This window comes from Marmota flaviventris, chromosome 17, assembly GCF_047511675.1.
Source record: "Marmota flaviventris isolate mMarFla1 chromosome 17, mMarFla1.hap1, whole genome shotgun sequence".
NCBI classification, from domain to species: domain Eukaryota; kingdom Metazoa; phylum Chordata; class Mammalia; order Rodentia; family Sciuridae; genus Marmota; species Marmota flaviventris.
Genome location: NC_092514.1, coordinates 33473315 through 33489666, shown reverse-complemented (window position 1 = coordinate 33489666; position 16352 = coordinate 33473315). Strand labels below are relative to the sequence as shown.

General features: G+C 36.3%; 1 protein-coding gene across 1 annotated transcript in view; it reads right to left on the bottom strand.

Moving 5' to 3' along the window:
- Window positions 1–16352, bottom strand: part of Blmh (bleomycin hydrolase) — a 47338-nt gene that overhangs the window by 15439 nt on the left and 15547 nt on the right. Inside the window, exons 7-11 of the mRNA XM_027924509.2 lie at window positions 13098–13253; window positions 12119–12277; window positions 11935–12002; window positions 10593–10710; window positions 5710–5779 (exon numbers count right to left, since the gene is read on the bottom strand). Of these exons, the coding sequence (XP_027780310.1) occupies window positions 5710–5779; window positions 10593–10710; window positions 11935–12002; window positions 12119–12277; window positions 13098–13253 (571 nt within the window). The remainder of the gene's footprint in view (window positions 1–5709; window positions 5780–10592; window positions 10711–11934; window positions 12003–12118; window positions 12278–13097; window positions 13254–16352) is intronic.

Below are 16352 nucleotides of genomic sequence, written 5' to 3'. Positions count from 1 at the left end.
GACTGGAAATTTTGCTAAAATGAAATTGGGAACAGAGACACACATTTATAAGATGAAAAATATGAATTAGAAATACTTTCAAGCCAGGTGTGGTGACACACACCTGTAATCCCAGCAGTTTGGGAGGCTGAGGCAGAAGGAACACAAATTCAAAGCCAGCCTCAGCAAAAGCGAGGTGCTGAGCAACTCAGTGAGATCCTATTTCTAAATACAAAATAGGGCTAGGGATGTGGCTCAGTTGTCAAGTGCCCCTGAGTTCAATCCCCGGTACCCCCGACCCCCCCAAAAAAGAAATAATTTCAAGTGTTTAAGCATCTAAAAGACACAAAAGTAATGTGTTGGGCATAGAAACCAGGGCCTTGAACATGCTAGGTAAGTGCTCTACCACTGAAATACATTCTTAGGCTGTAAAATAATTAATTCATTTTGGTTCCAAATGAAAACTAAGAATAGAATTTTAAAAAGATAAAGATTTCTCTTTTAATGAACATTACAGAGTTAGAAAATACTATCACATTACTCTCACTTAAAAGTTCTATTACTCACCATATAGAGAGACTAGACTGAACAAGCATTATGAATTATGTTATGATAATTCCACACTCGGATTCTGCTGTTATCAGGCTAACCACAGGAATATAATCTCAGGACTAATAAACCAATCCCAAAAGAAAAATTTCCTAATAAAACTGGTCATTAGAGAGACCAACAAAGAATCTGTTAACTATTGACAAGTTTGACGTATATATACTAGAATGTTGAAAAATACCGAAGCTGGGTGATAGGGACATGGGGTGGGCTCCTTAATACTCTTCTGTTTACTTTGAATATGTTTGAAATTGACCATGACAGAAAGTTCAGAAACATCAAAAATTTGTTTAAAAGGAGCATGAACAAAACTGGGGAGGTCTTGGGTGACTCCGTACAGTTTCTTACTTGCCTAACTCATAATGAGCAAATAATGTTGGACACAGACCTTCACAAGATGCTTTCTGCTCCTAATTTAGATTCTCAGCCATGAATGCTGGACTATGAGCCTTTTCTCCCAACATCAGATCATCAAATGATGTCTCTACACCCTTTACAGAGTTTTACGTCCCCTTAGAATTTCTAACCCCCCATATCATGAATTAGACTTCTTACTTACAAGTGGACTAGGGGTGACTTGAACAGACAAGGTGAAAGAAAACACAGTTCTGTAATTAAGAAAACTGGCTCTGGTGTCAGACTATCTGAGTTATAGTTCTAGTTCTACCACTGATTAGCTAGGGAACCTGCAGGTCATTTTGGCTAAAGATTCTTCTCAGATGAATTTCAGACTAAGAATGAGAAAAATCAATAGTTATTTCCTCTAATTTAAATTCTTAGATTTTTACAAATATTCAACTTTTTCTCTTTTCTTTTTTTGTGGTATTGGGGATTGAACCCAGAGGTGCTTACCACTAAGCCACATTCCTAACTCTTTTTATTTTAAGACAGGGTCTAAGTTACCAAGGTTGGCTTCCAATTTTTGATCTTCCTGTCTTAGCTTCCTGAGTTGCTGGGATACAGGTATGCATGACCATGCCTGGCCTGTATCAACTTTTTAAAATGAAAGATAATACAAATAAAAAATAAACCCCAAGGTTTGTTCCCTCAACTAACTATGAAATCCATATCTGATAAGACCCATAACTAACGTGCAAAGTGCATAGTCAAGGGCTGGGGATATAGCTCATTTGGTAGAGTGCTTGCCTTGCATGCACAAGGCCCTGGGTTCAATCCCCAGTACACCCCCCCCACACACACACACAAACAAAAAAAGCATAGTCAAATATCAAGAAGGGGAGAAATGAAAACCTCACTGGCATACATGCTTAATAAGCATTCAATTTTCGGTACACCTGACTATGAATACTCTAATTTACCAACACAAATTAACCAAAATGCTATAGCAAGGCAAGAACTAATTTCTCCTTTAATGTCCCTCCTGGTCAGAAAGATCTCTCATCATTTTATGAAACAGATTATTTAACTTACATAAGTCTCTAGGCAGGAAAGGCCATAAGCATGACCAATGGGGATAACCAAGACAGAACTAGGCAGAGAGCAAGGGCAACTTTTTCAGGTATCTCCGCTCTATTTACCTCTAGCTTATATTATCAACATTGCTTTTTTCCAGAAATATCAATCTTACCAGGCAGAAACCCCAAAGAGAACAGTAACAAACTGTTAACAATGTTATCTACAGAAACAAAAACCCCAGCATGACAATCTTATGCCATGTCTCCTAAGAGAGGACAAACAGAGGTCCTCCTCAGCTGTGCCAGGCAATGCCCACCAGGATGACAGACAGGAGGGCCCTGCTGGGGTAAACAAACATCACCAACAGAATAACACACTAGGCACTCTCCAAAAGTCAGGCCAAGTGTGCCAATTAAATTAGATCATGTTTTCCTTCCTTCCTTCCTTCCTGTTAAATCAGAAAGAACATTACCAAGAAATACATGAGGATAATTTATTTTGGCTTTGAATGAACTATCCCTACCCCCAACCTCAGTTCAACTTTTTATCTTTTGGCTTTGCTCTGTATAATCTCAGGTATTTTTATCTTTTGGCTTTACTCTGTATAATCTCAGGTATTTCAGTTATTTGAGAACAACAACAAAATTAATTTAATTTTTACTAGATCAATGCACATTTCACTAGGAAGGATTAGAGATGAAGTATATGGTCAAGACCCCAGTTCTCTCAACAGAAGAAGCAAAACTTGCATTGAGTAGGAGTAAAGAAGTATTGATAAGATAGGTGTGGTGGTGTATGTCTGTAATTATAGTGACTTGAGAAGCTAAGGCAGGAGATCGGCAAGATCAAGGCCACCCTCAGCAACTTAGCAAGACCTAAACAATTAAGCAAGACCCTGTCTCAAAGTAAAAAATAAAAAGAGCTCAGGATGTGCCTCAGTGGCCCTGGGTTCAATCCTCAGTACCAAATAAACAAACAAAAAAAGTGTAAAGAAAAAGAAAATCAACAAAGTCACCCAGAATCATCTCTATTATAAAAAACACAGAGCACTTTCCTGACTTTATGAAAGTATTCATCTTCTCTTAAATAAGTACTACTACTATCTATAACCCAATGACTGTTAGAGATGGAAAATACCCAAAAAGCAACTGGACAGATCCAGGCTCATCTAAACAAGCCATAACTTTAGTCCTTTTCCTAGATGCTTACCTATACAAAAACAATCCCAATTATAGGTACCAAATCAGACCAGAGATGAGACAGGAGCTACAGAGGTTCATCTGGAGCAAGAGAAAAACAACTTTCCCTTGTATCTTATGTTTACTACAAGTAATCAAATCTTTCCAATTTAAGATAAGCATTCATTTCTCATTTCTTAACTACCATTAATTTACAGATATCACTAACTATGAGTTACTTTTAATTTTTTTTTTTGCTAAAGATTTAGAATGCCTCTCTACCTGATACACCAATGTGTACTTGTCTCAAAATGAAATTCACCTTATATGAAATCACACTTTTAAAAATACTGCATTCTGGGGCTGAATTTGTAGCTCAGTGGTGGAGTGCTTATCTTGCATGCATGGAGCCCTGGGTTCTATACTCAACACCACATAAAAATAAATAAATAAAAATAAAGATATTGTGCCTATCTACAACTAAAAAAAAATTTAAATTAAAAAAAGAATGCTGCATTCTGGGCTGGGGTTGTAGCTCAGAGGTACAGCACTTGCCTCACACATGTGAATCTCTGTGTTCAATCCTCAGTAACACATAAAATAAATTCATATAATACATATAATGATACTGTGTCCATTTACAACTAAAAAATATTTTTAAAAATGCACCTCTAATTCATAATAGTGAATTTAATAAGCACCACTATAATCACAGAACAATTACAGAAGTCACCGAAGGGGTAAATGCAACTATTTGATGATGCTTAAGAGAAATGCATGAACAGCACTTATATTTGTTTACATAAACACTGAGCTGCTGAGTTTCATAGCAGCTCCCAGGGACAGTTAGCTAAAATCTACCAATGATCTTTTCATGGGGAGATGAAAAGATTTGGAATGACAGATTAAATGACCTTTAGATTTTGGCCATCATATCAGTGCTGTGCTGCTCAATCAGCACAATAAAGTCCTGTCAAGTTCACAACTCAGGCTAACAGGCTATTCTAAGACAGCAGTTTCAAACATGAGCAACAGAAACCTCAACTGCTCACTTCCAAGCACCCTCTTCCACCTTTAACCTTGAAATCCTAGGGATCTGAAGAACATGGTTGGAAAATCACTATACTAAACACAGAGGAGAAAAACAGCAAAGCAGAGTTAAGATCTCTTATTTTTTTTTTTCTTTTTCTTTTATTTTAAAGAAAATGTCTGGCTGATTTCTCTTGGGTAAGATACATGCTGGAGTTTGCTTCCAAGTGTCTGTGTATCTCACTTCTCTGGTTTCCCTACCCATTTCCTCCCAATCTTCTAATTAGTCTAGTAAACCGTGGTTAATGTGGCTTTCCCAGCTAGAATCCATCAACTAAGAATAAGAAATATGGACTCTGGGGAAGAGCTGGCTATAAAACACCACCAGTAAATAGCTCAAGTGCATACACTACTGTAGCCGCCACTTCGGGTTTGAAACCCTAAACACTAAAGCATAAAACTTCCTTTAAAAAGCTTTTATCTATTAAAAAACAATCTTTAAAAGTAGATGCCCTAAACTGTTAATCAATAGTGATCTCTGAGTGGCCAGACTGTAAACCAAATTTTTTTTTCCCCCATGGTACTGGGGATTAAACCCAGTGCCATTTTATCAATGGGCTACATTTCCACTTCTATTTTTTTTGAGACAGATATTAAGTTGCAGCAGTTGGCCTCAAATTTATGATCCTCCTGCCTCAGTCTCCTAAGTGGCTGAGATTATACACATGCACACTACCATGCCTGGCAAGATTTTTTTCTTTTTATTATTTATATTTAAAAATTTTCTACAACTCATACATTACCTTTTTTGTTTAGCTTAGTTATTATACTTTATTTATGACTTCTACCACAGTTTTGATTTCTCAATATCAAAAAGTTGCAGACTGGGGCTGGGGCTGTAGCTCAGTGGTAGAACACCTGCCTTGCATGTATGAGGCACTGGGTTCGATCCTCCTCAGTATCACATAAATAAATAAAGATATTGTGCCCATAAAAAAAAATACATATTTTTTTAAAAAGTTGCATATGGTAGCTGAAGTGTTTTCTCTTCTTTATGCTTTACAAGTTTTAAGGAGTCCTAAAAAATGCCTGAAGAAAGTTTCCTGATAATCCCATTCTCCCACTTGAAGGCTTCTTCCTGAAGTGCTGGTGCAGTATATGAAAATGCACCAAATGCCATATGGCCAGCATCCTAGCAAAGAGCACTCAGCCTCCTCATCAGCCAAGGAGATTCTGTAACAAAGCAGTCTAGCACAGTCAGCATGTCTGGAACAAATGCTATTACAGACTGGTCTCATAGACAACCTGGGAGTTCAGCATGCCATCTTGGTCATAGGAACCCTGGGGCAAACCAGATCCTCTTATTTTTCTGTATAATAGTTTAGCAAATGGGAGTAATTACCAAAAAATCCACTATACTACAGTAGCTTTACACCCAGATAGGTGGAGTAGAGCAGACCTCAATCACAGGAAGTTAGTATTTCAATATTACGCTCACCTTTGTGGCCATGGTCTTCACCCCATGAATTTTCCACTCTCCATTTCACGAATACACCATCCTGATCATCCTGTAAAAAAAGCAGATGACAGTATAAAATCTGAAACTAGATTTCCCTTCCTAGGGATGGGGAGTGTCATGCAATTTTAGCTCTTTTGCGGCCACTCAGAATAAAACAGCCTGCTCTACACAGCTATAATGTACATGATCAGAGCCACATTTCTTGTACTATCACTAAAAGGATACTCCAATAGAGTAGAGTTTGAATCTCTTGGGATAAAGATACAATAAAACTAATAAGGCAATAAATACTATCTTCTCATTTACATTCTATTCTATACGGAAAATAAATGTAAAAATGCTGCTTGGCTAGGAAAATAAAAATTACTTTTATTAAAATACTATAAGCAATGAACACCATTTGAAGCCAAGGACTCTTGCTTTTAATCAATCAGAATTCCCTGAAAAGGCATCCCATTGCATTTATTTTAGAAAAAATTCTAAGACTTGTTCAGAGTTTTTAAAAAAACAAAATAAACATATTCTCATCATAATACCTGATTTTCTATTTAGAGAAACCAAGTAATGATACTCTCTTAAGTGTGTTCTTTTACTGATTCAGTTATACATATATTGAATTTAATATAACAGAGATTGAATGGCAAGGCAGAAATAAAAAGATCATTTTCATAAACAAAACCCAGGTGGTTCTACTGTTATCCCTCTTCTATCTTTCTTAATAAAATAAGCTCAGTTTTCATCTTCTTAAAGGGACAGCGATACTTATCATGATAACTTATATTTATAGCTTTTATTATAATGACAGAGAAAAGGACAAAAGGAAGGCTCCATTTGGGAAAAGACTTTTCTCTGTCATGTTTACCCAGGACATTTGCTAATGTCAAAACAACTTAAATCTTCATAGCACAAGAAGAGTGCTGAGCCTTGTATTACCTCCTAATGATTTCATCTGTCAACTCCCACTTGCATATCACTGCATGATGAGTCTTATCTACCTGGAATTTGGTTTCCTTTGGCTTTGCTGACCTGAACTCTCTACTCTTAGCAATTTTCTTAGATTTCATTATTTTCAGTCTCAGATTTAGCCAACAAAGAAACCCACAAGTTTCACACACTCTTATCAGTACACTAACAGCATTAAACTATATATTCTGAGGCTGGCATACTAAATGTCTGTTTTGGCTTTTAATTTTACTCATTGTAGTCCATCTTCACTTTCCTTTTAAATATCACCATTAAAATCTATCTCACCTAGGGGCTGGAGTTGTGGCTCAGCAGTAGAGTGCTCGCCAGCACATGCAAGACGCTGGGTTCAATCCTCAGTACCACATAAAAATAAATAAAATAAAGGTATTGTGTCCAACTACAACTAAAAAAAATATTTTTAAAAAAATCTATATCACCTAAAGTCATTTATTTGTTATCATAAGTCTGAAAATGCTTATTATTCTTTACTTAGCCAATGAATTTTTATATGACCTAGATTAAGTTGTTCTTTGGATCTGCAAATCAAGAATGATAATACCTGCATCTCCTACATAGGGATTCTATGAAATTAGAAACCAAGAAAGAATATTGCAGAAGTAAAGCTAGAGATAAGTGCATTACTGTATTACTTTTGTTGTTGCACCAGGGATTGAAACCAAGTGCACTTTACCACTGATTTACATCCCTAGCCCTTTTTATTTTTTATTTTGAGTCAAGGTCTCGCCAAGTTGCTTAGCCCCCAGCTAAATTGCTGAGGCTGGCCTTAAACTTACGATCCTCCTGCCTCAGCCAGCAAAGTTGCTGGGATTATAGGCATGCACCACCATGCCTGCTATTAAAATGTATTTCAAATTAGTTTTAGTGGTCAAAACTCTTAGTGGGGGGAAAAGAAATATTGCAATATAAAATTTCAGTTATCATATAAATTCTACTTTATACTACTAGTATGAACCATACCAAATAACAGAAATTTCAAAGAAAATGATGTGGAGTATTAATGATTTTTATTTCTGAATAAAAATATAAATATCAGGGATAGAAAATACAGAAAATTGAAATTATCTTGGAAATTACAACAGGTTTCTTTGCCTTTTTAAAAAATATTTATTTTTTAGTTATAGGTGGACACAACATCTTTATTTTATTTTTAAAATAAAGTGCTGAGGATTGAACATAGTGCCTCATGCATGCTAGGAGAGCGGTCTACCTCTGAGACACACCCCCAGCCCCTCTTTGTCTTTTTAAAAATCAGCCCCCTATATAATGTAAAATTTTAACTTAAGGGACTTTTTAAAGTTTAATTACAAATCTACTGAATTTTATAATACAGCAGATCTGAACATAAATATGAACAAATTATCTATAATAATTAATTCATGAAAAATTCCTCCCACTGTTTGCTTCTAATGCCAAAATGGCACCCTTATTTAAAATCCCTTTTGCTTGGCATGATGACACATGCCTTTAGTCCAAGCACTTGGGAGGCTAAGGCAGGAGGATTGCTTAAGCCCACGAGTTGAATCCAAGGTTTGAGATCAGCCTGGGCAACACAGTGAGACATCACCTCAAAAAACAAAAATAACAAACAAAACCCAAAAAGTTGGAATAAAATGGGGAAAAGCTAGTAAAAGACCTTCTAGTGGTGCACCCCTGTAATTCCAGCGACTTAGGAAGATGAGGCAAAAGGTCTTCAAGTTGGAGGGAGTCTCTGCAACTCAGGGAGGCTCTAAGCAACTTAGCAAGATTTTGTCTCAAATTAAAAAATAAAGTCAGGCACAGATGTAATAGCACATGCCTGTAATTCTAGTGGCTTGGGAGGCTTGAGGCAGGAGGATTGTGAGTTCAAAGCCATAATTAGGGCCTCAGCAACTTAGGGAGGTCCTAAGCAACTCAGTGAGATCCTATCTCTAAATAAGAATATATAAAAGGGGGTTGGGATTGTAGCTCAGTGGTAGAGCACTAGCATGTGTGAAGCACTAGGTCTGATCCTTAGTGCCAAATAAAAATAAATAAATAAAGGTATTGCATCCGTCTACAACTAATAATAATAATTACTATAATAATAAAATGTGACCACCAAACACATTAAAAAAAAGAATATAAAAAAGGGTTGGAGATGTGGCTCAGTGGTTCAGCACCCTTGGGTTCAATCCCTGGTACCAAAAATAAATTAAAAAAATAATTAATTAATTAATTAAAATGCCTGGGTATGGTGGCACATTCCAGTAACTTTGGAAGCTGAGGCAGGAGGATCCCAAGTTCAAAGTCAGCCTCAGCAATTCAGTAAGATCCTAAGCAACTCAGGGAGACCCTGTCTCAAAATAAAAAATAAAAAGGGCTAGGGACGTGACTTAGTGGTTAAGTACCCCTGGGTTCAATGCCCACTATCCTCCTCCCCCAAAGTAATGTAAAATAAAAAGGTATACCTCAGTGGTAAAGTATCCCTGGGTTCAATAATTTGTACTTTTTATTTTGTTTATTATTAAAATGTGAGAATTTTATGAAGTTGAGGTAATAAGATTTTTAAATCACCTTCTGTTCTTCTGAAATGACTTTTCATGATCTACAAAGATAATACCAATTATGCTCCCCACATTTTTCTGTTTCATGGTATGAGAATATCACTAACCAGAGCTGAAAAGAATGTAATGATGAAGAGAAAGCTCCATGGTTTATTAAGATCTCAACTTTCATATTTATTTATTTATTTTCAATATTTTTATTTTACATTTGTGTGGTGCTGAGGATCAAACCCAGTGCCTCATGCATGCTAGGTGAGCACTCTACCACTGAGCCACAACGCCAGCCCTTATATTTATTTATGAAAACTACAGGACAATTAGGAAATATCAGCACAGGATTTGCCTAATTAGTTCAGGATACTTTATAAATCATACTATGTGAAATCTCATGTAAAACTGAGACTATCTCAGAATTCTAATAGTTAAAGCCCTATTTTGTACAAATATAATTAAGATTTCCTTAAGATCAGGTTTTAAATGGGAGAGAGTCAAGGATCTACATTCTATGAAGTCAGCAGGATACCATTAAGTGAAATAACTGGAAGAGGTGGGAGGAAGTTACAGAGAGAAAACTCCATCCCACTCACAATTTTGCCTACAGATTACACAAAATAAATCAGAACTCTAGGTAGGCTAGAAGAATTAAAATAACTCAAAGATTAAACAAACAAACAAACAGTCACTGGGTATAGGAGTAAAACATTGATTCTATAGCCTGAAAGTAAGGAGCTTATTTGTGAAAGATAAAATTTTGGTTGTTTTTTTCCAACACTGTATCCTAGAAATAGTAATATTACTATTCAAAATATTTCATAACAAATTTGAACTACTTTATTTGAAATTTGAACTCCAATTTTGAACTCCAATTTCCTCAAGATCTGCATAAATCCAGTAATATGCATGGAATCCACAAATTATTATTATTAACATCTTACCACAAGAAAAACTGACTAACAAATGCAAGGAAGATATGAACACATTCAGGGGATATTCAGTGAGGCACTGGGTTAGTCTCAGCACTGCATATAAATAAATAGTTTATAAAAATAAATCCTTATAAAAAGATCAGTTATCTTCTCCTAAGTTCCTCTGATGACCTTTCTTCACACCAAGACCTTTCAAAGTTACAGAAAAGCAGTTACTTTCTTACTCGCTACTGACCCAAATTCTGCTCTCATGGAAAGTTCCTATTTTTATTACAAACCCCAAGTGACACAGGTACAATGTCTTACTTGGAAGCTAACTTAACAGAAATCATATACACCATGAATGAAGCTCTGCTGGATAAGCAGTCTGCAGAAGAATGTGGCTCCATCTGTGCAAACACTGCAGTGGGCATGCTGAGGGTCCTACCTTCTCTGAGAAAGCAGTGAAGGCCATGGCGTGGGTCATAAGTGACTCACCAAAAACCAATCTCTCGGCTTTATTCATGTTCTTCAAGGAGACGCCAAACACTAACTCATGGTCATAGCTGTAAAAAGAATAATAGTATAAAATAAAGGTACTACAATGATGGCTTCCAACTATAAAGGGAATAAAATAGAAACCAAAGAGGCTCAACAGCTCCAAACAAATACAGGATTATCAAGTTGTAGTTTTTCACACAAAGTATGGCATATGCAAAATTTAGTCTCTCAAAGGGATTCTCTTCTTAATGTATCACAAGAGTATGAAGAAAAATATGCAATAATTAAAGATAAATTCCCGGTGCTGGGATTGTGACTGAGTGGTAGAGCGCTTGCCTAGCATTTTTGAGACACTGGGTTAGAGTCTCAGCACCACATATAAATAAATAAAATAAAGGTCCACTGGCAACTAAAAACTACCAAAAAAAAAAGATAAATTCCCTATATCAAATGTTAACAAGATCAGTTTGTATGTCATTTTGGCAAGAAAAAAAAATTTTTTTTAAAGTAAAAAAAGCTTTTGAAGAAACTTCTTAACAAAGTGTTCTCTTTTGGGCTCACAGAACCACCCAATTTATGAATTCATTTAAACCACTGTTGACTGTTAAATTTAAATAAACAATGCCAAATATATTGGAGACCGTTTTCAAAAGTAAAACAAAAAAAACCTCATTAATTTTCTCTTTAAGTAATTTCTTTTCTCTTGTTAACCCTCAAGATATTTACTCAACTTCCTTGTAACAATTACTTGTAAGTAATAACTCTAAAATGGTATATTTTAGCAGTCAAGGAATCTTGTATGAGTTAGTCTGCAAATGAGCCTTCAATTTCATAAAGGACAGAAGAAATGCTTTAAGGTATGTACATGAATTAGTCCTACTTGTCAAAAAACAAAATACACAAAGCATCAAAATAAGAAAAGCAGTTTAAAAGGTACAATTAGCACCCAAGAGCTCTGAAAAACCTTTCATTACATTCCCAAGTGCACTGAGCAGATATACACAGTAATCAATTGTTCACTTTTTCTCAAAAGTCTTTCTTACATGAAATAACTTTTTAGAAAGACCAGTGGCTTCTGCTAAAATATGATCTTGATTTCCTGGGATAGTCCAGTTAAGTGTATGAAGTTTCTGCTATGAGACCTCAAATGTACAGGATGCAAAGAAAGAGACCTACCCTTAGAGTAACCTTAATCTTTGGATAACCTCAGCAGAGTCATTTTGTACCAAGAATGACTCCAATAGCAACAACCCACAAATAACTTTCTATTTTAAATTTCCTGCACTCACACATTCATGTCACTGAGGCCCAGCTTGCCATTGAAGTGTTTTCCAACATCACAGCCAAACCACACAGCCTAGAAATAAAAGAGGAAGAAAATAAGTCAACATAGATCCTATTTTCCTATTATACCAAAGTAGTAAAAGAAGGCATTTTAACTCCAATGTGGAAGACAAAAAAAACAATACCAACCTCTCCATCTTTGATGGAAGCAGCAACCATCTTTTTCAAGAAGTCAATAGGCTGGTTGTTATATAGAGTTTTTCTCCCTCCAACCATATTGCTTAAGTAGTCTACCGTGTAGAGTTTGTTGTACTTGTGCTGGGGCCGTGGGTCATTCACGAAACATATCTTTTGAGATCAAGAACACGTTGATTAGAGCACAAAACCAAGAATGTAAAGCAACATAAATCTCTCCTTTTGACTCATGTGTACATCAAGTTCATCACCTCTACTTATAAGAATAAGCACTACAGTCACACTGTAGAAGAGAAACAAAAGAATGGCAAAATACATGTGAGAAAAGTCCTTACATATTCTAATTAGTGTGAGGGACACATTTGGGAGCTGCATCTCCTAGTTTTTCCTATTGGCAATTACTGCCCCAAAACTAATTTGAAAAACCATATGCACTCGAGTCCATCACTCTAAGGTCCCTGCTTTCCAGTTATAAAGCAGGCTCAATACCCAGCAATGTTATTTGCTTGGAAGAAGGCGAAGAAGGCAAAAAAAGCAAGGAGGTTCTGTTAAGTCATGTTACTAGGCAGATCAAGAAGACAGGAAGGGACAATTGTTCCTCCAACAAGGAAGTTCCCATAGGGGCTTGCAGTATGGAGATGCTCTGAATCCATAAGAAACATCCAATACACTTTCCTTTTGTCTTTGCCTCTGAGAAAGACTCCCAGCCCAAATCAGGGGAGCATGTGAGAGTTAAACTGCTGAACTACAGTCAAAAAAGTCTCTGAAGATGAACACCGGGGAAAGGTGAGAGACTGTAGCATGACCGACTTTATTAGGCACATATAATACTTCAGAGGAAGGGAAATAAAAAGTTTATTTAGTATCTAGTTTGATGACCATGCATGTTTACTCGAGAATCTTATAAGCTTTCTATATAGTCAACAGGCATTTGAAAGTAAACAGCCAGTGGCTGCCAGTGCCAGCATCCAACCTTATCTTCCATATTGAAGAGCGGCTTGACATGTTCTCTGTAAAACTCCAAGGGTGTTATGGGGCCAATCTTGTGATAATTTTTATCTTTGTCTCGATACTCCCAGGTGAATGTCTCTGGTGGATTACCCAAACAGATGCACACCACACGGAATATCTGGAAGAGGGATGGAAAATAAATGAGCAATGGCTATGAGGAAGTTTTTTTAACCTAAGAGGAAGAACTTTTTAACCTTTTCATTTTTCTCAAGCCTGGAAAACATGAGAAATTGGCTAAATTCAAGTCAGAAATTTCCCAGAAATCTAATACTGCTCCAAAATTTGTTAAGTTGATATTCTGGATTTGATATCAGCCAACAAGTAAGTTCTCAAATAAACACTCTGAACAATATAACTTTGAAATGTTAATATTTAGAGCTTAGTACTTGCCCTGTAAATTAAACTTCCTTAGCTAAGAAACTGCCCACCATTGATACCCAATAGGATCTCAGTAGTTCTTCTACTGATTAATTTAAGTGACAAAATAATTTATAATGGATTTCCTTCTCATTTTTTTTTTTAAACAGAGAGTCGAGAGAGAGAGAGAGAGAGAGAGAGAGAGAGAGAGAGAAACTTTAGTATTTATTTATTTAGTTCTCGGCGGACACAACATCTTTGTTTGTATGTGGTGCTGAGGATCGAACCCAGGCCGCACGCATGCCAGGCGAGCGCGCTACTGCTTGAGCCACATCCCCAGCCCGGATTTCCTTCTCTTTATGCATTGAGGCTTTCCTCTGATTGTGACTTTTTTGACCTAAGAAACTTAACAAGACCCTGTCTCAAACAAAAAACAAAAACTAAAATGTTGGGGATATGACTCAGCAGTTAAGCACCTCTGGGTTCAATCCCTGCTACCAAAAAAACAGTCTAGTAGTATGATGCTGTTTCATCTTTCAACCAAGGTAATAAATATATCCCCATTTTACAGATAAGAAAACTAAGGTTCAGGGACATAAATAACTTTCCTGAAGTCACAAAGCCAATAAATGGCAGAATTAGGATTTGAACTTTAGGTTGGATTTCAATGATGTTTCAAAAAAAAAAAAAAAAAACCCCAAAAAACTATGAATTTACCACTTACTATAGTTTTCTGGGCTTCATACAACTTATCTCCTATAAAAGAATATAAACTTCTTAAGAATAAAGACCCATCATGGATATTTTGTGTTCCTTTTAGCATCTAGCACAGTGCTATATATATGACCTGGATAAAATAAGCAAATCTGGGGGCTGGGGTTATGGCTCAGCAATAGAGTGCTCACCTACCATGTACAAGGCCCTAGGTTCGATCCTCTGCACCACATTAAAAAAATAAAATAAAATAAAGGTATTGTGTCCAATTACAACTAAAAAACCCCAAAAAACCCAGCAGGTCTGGTTTATTCTCTACATATAATGATAAATAATTTTAGAAGCATCACTTGCTTCAAGTCACTTCCCTATTGAAAAATCCCATAATACTTCTCCATTATCTCCCACAAATCCAAACTCCATGACTTAATTTCTTACATTTTTCCTTCAATGTATCTTCAGTAGTTATGTAAAGTGCACTAATCTTAAGTGTACAGCTCAATTTGATTTTTAAAAAAATTTTTTTAGTTGTTGTTAGACATTTTATTTATTTTTATGTGGTGCTGAGGATCAAACCCAGTGCCTCACACATGCTAGGCAAGAGCTCTACCACTGAGCTACAACCCCAGCCCTCAATTCAACTTTAATGTACATATATACCCTATAACCATCATTCAAATCAATATATGGAACAGATAGGAAAGGGCTTCTTGGTTCCTTTGCAGTAAATAATCCACAACTTTCCCAAAAACCCCACTTTGGTTTCTATAACCATGGATCAGGTTTTCCCTCAGTACTGGAAATTGAACATAGGTATACTCTATATCTCCAGCCTTTTTTTTCTTTTTTTTTAAACAGGGTCTCACTAAGTTCCCCAGGATGGGCAAATAGCAGCTGGGATTACAGGTACCACTATGCCCAGCTAACCATGAATCAGTTTTGCATATTCTTTAACTTTGTATACATGGAATCACAGAGCATATAGTTTCTTTGGTGTCTGGCTTCAATTGGTTGGCTGACATATCTGTGATATTCACTCAACGTTGCTGTGGGTTTAAGCAATATGTTTTGTTGGTACTGGGGATTAATCCCAGGGACACTTTAACACTAAGCTATATGCTCAGTCCTGCTTATTTTTTATTTTAAGACAGGGTCTTGCTTAGTTGTTGAGGCTAGCCTCGAACTTGAAGAGCCTCCTGCCTCAGCCTTCTGAGTTGCTGGGATTACAGGTGTGTACTAAAGTACCTGGCTAGCAATTTGTTCTTTTTTATTTTTTAGTTGTAGTTGGACACAATGCCTTTTTTTTTCTTTTTTAATTTTTATGTGGTGCTGAGGATCGAACCGAGGGCCTCACACATGCCAGGCAAGCGCTCTACCACTGAGCCACAACCCCAGTGCAGCAATTTTTTAATTTTTTAGTTTTAGGTGGACACAATATCTTTATTTTTTTATTTTTTATGTGGTGCTGAGGATAGAACCCAGTGCCTTACGCATGCCAGACGAGCATACTACCATTTGAGCCACATCCCCAGCCCCCTAGTGCAGCAATTTGTTCTTTTTTTTTTTTTTTTTTAGTTATACATGAACACAATATCTTTATTTTGTTTATTCATTTTTATGTGGTGCTGAGGATTGAACCCAGTACCTCACATGTGCAAGGCAAGCGCTCTGCCACTGAGCCACAACCCCAGCCCAGCAATTTGTACTTTATGGCTATGATTCTAAATGTTTACTAACTTAGAAAAGATGTTATGTTTGCCTTTCATCTTCTGTTTTCTAAGACAGAACCTTTATTAGGATTTACTATGTGCTTTATAAGCCTGAACAGCTGGTCCACAAATCACCTCTTTTAATGTTGTACTGTCAGATTGGTTGCTAATACAGAAAGAGGCAAGGTAGCACATAAGCATCTGTGACTGAGTTACTCTTGGGCCAGAGAGTCATTTTGTATTTGCTTAGCACCAAAGCTACAAATGGGAACTTTAGGAATCTGCTATTATGAGAAAGACATTGACTCTGGTAACTATGGTCAGTGACAATGAAGGTGTATAGTTAGAATATATTTAGAGTAGGAAGGTTTTATAGACTAATACTATATACTACTAATAGTATTTTTCAACTATTAATTATTGTCACATACATATGT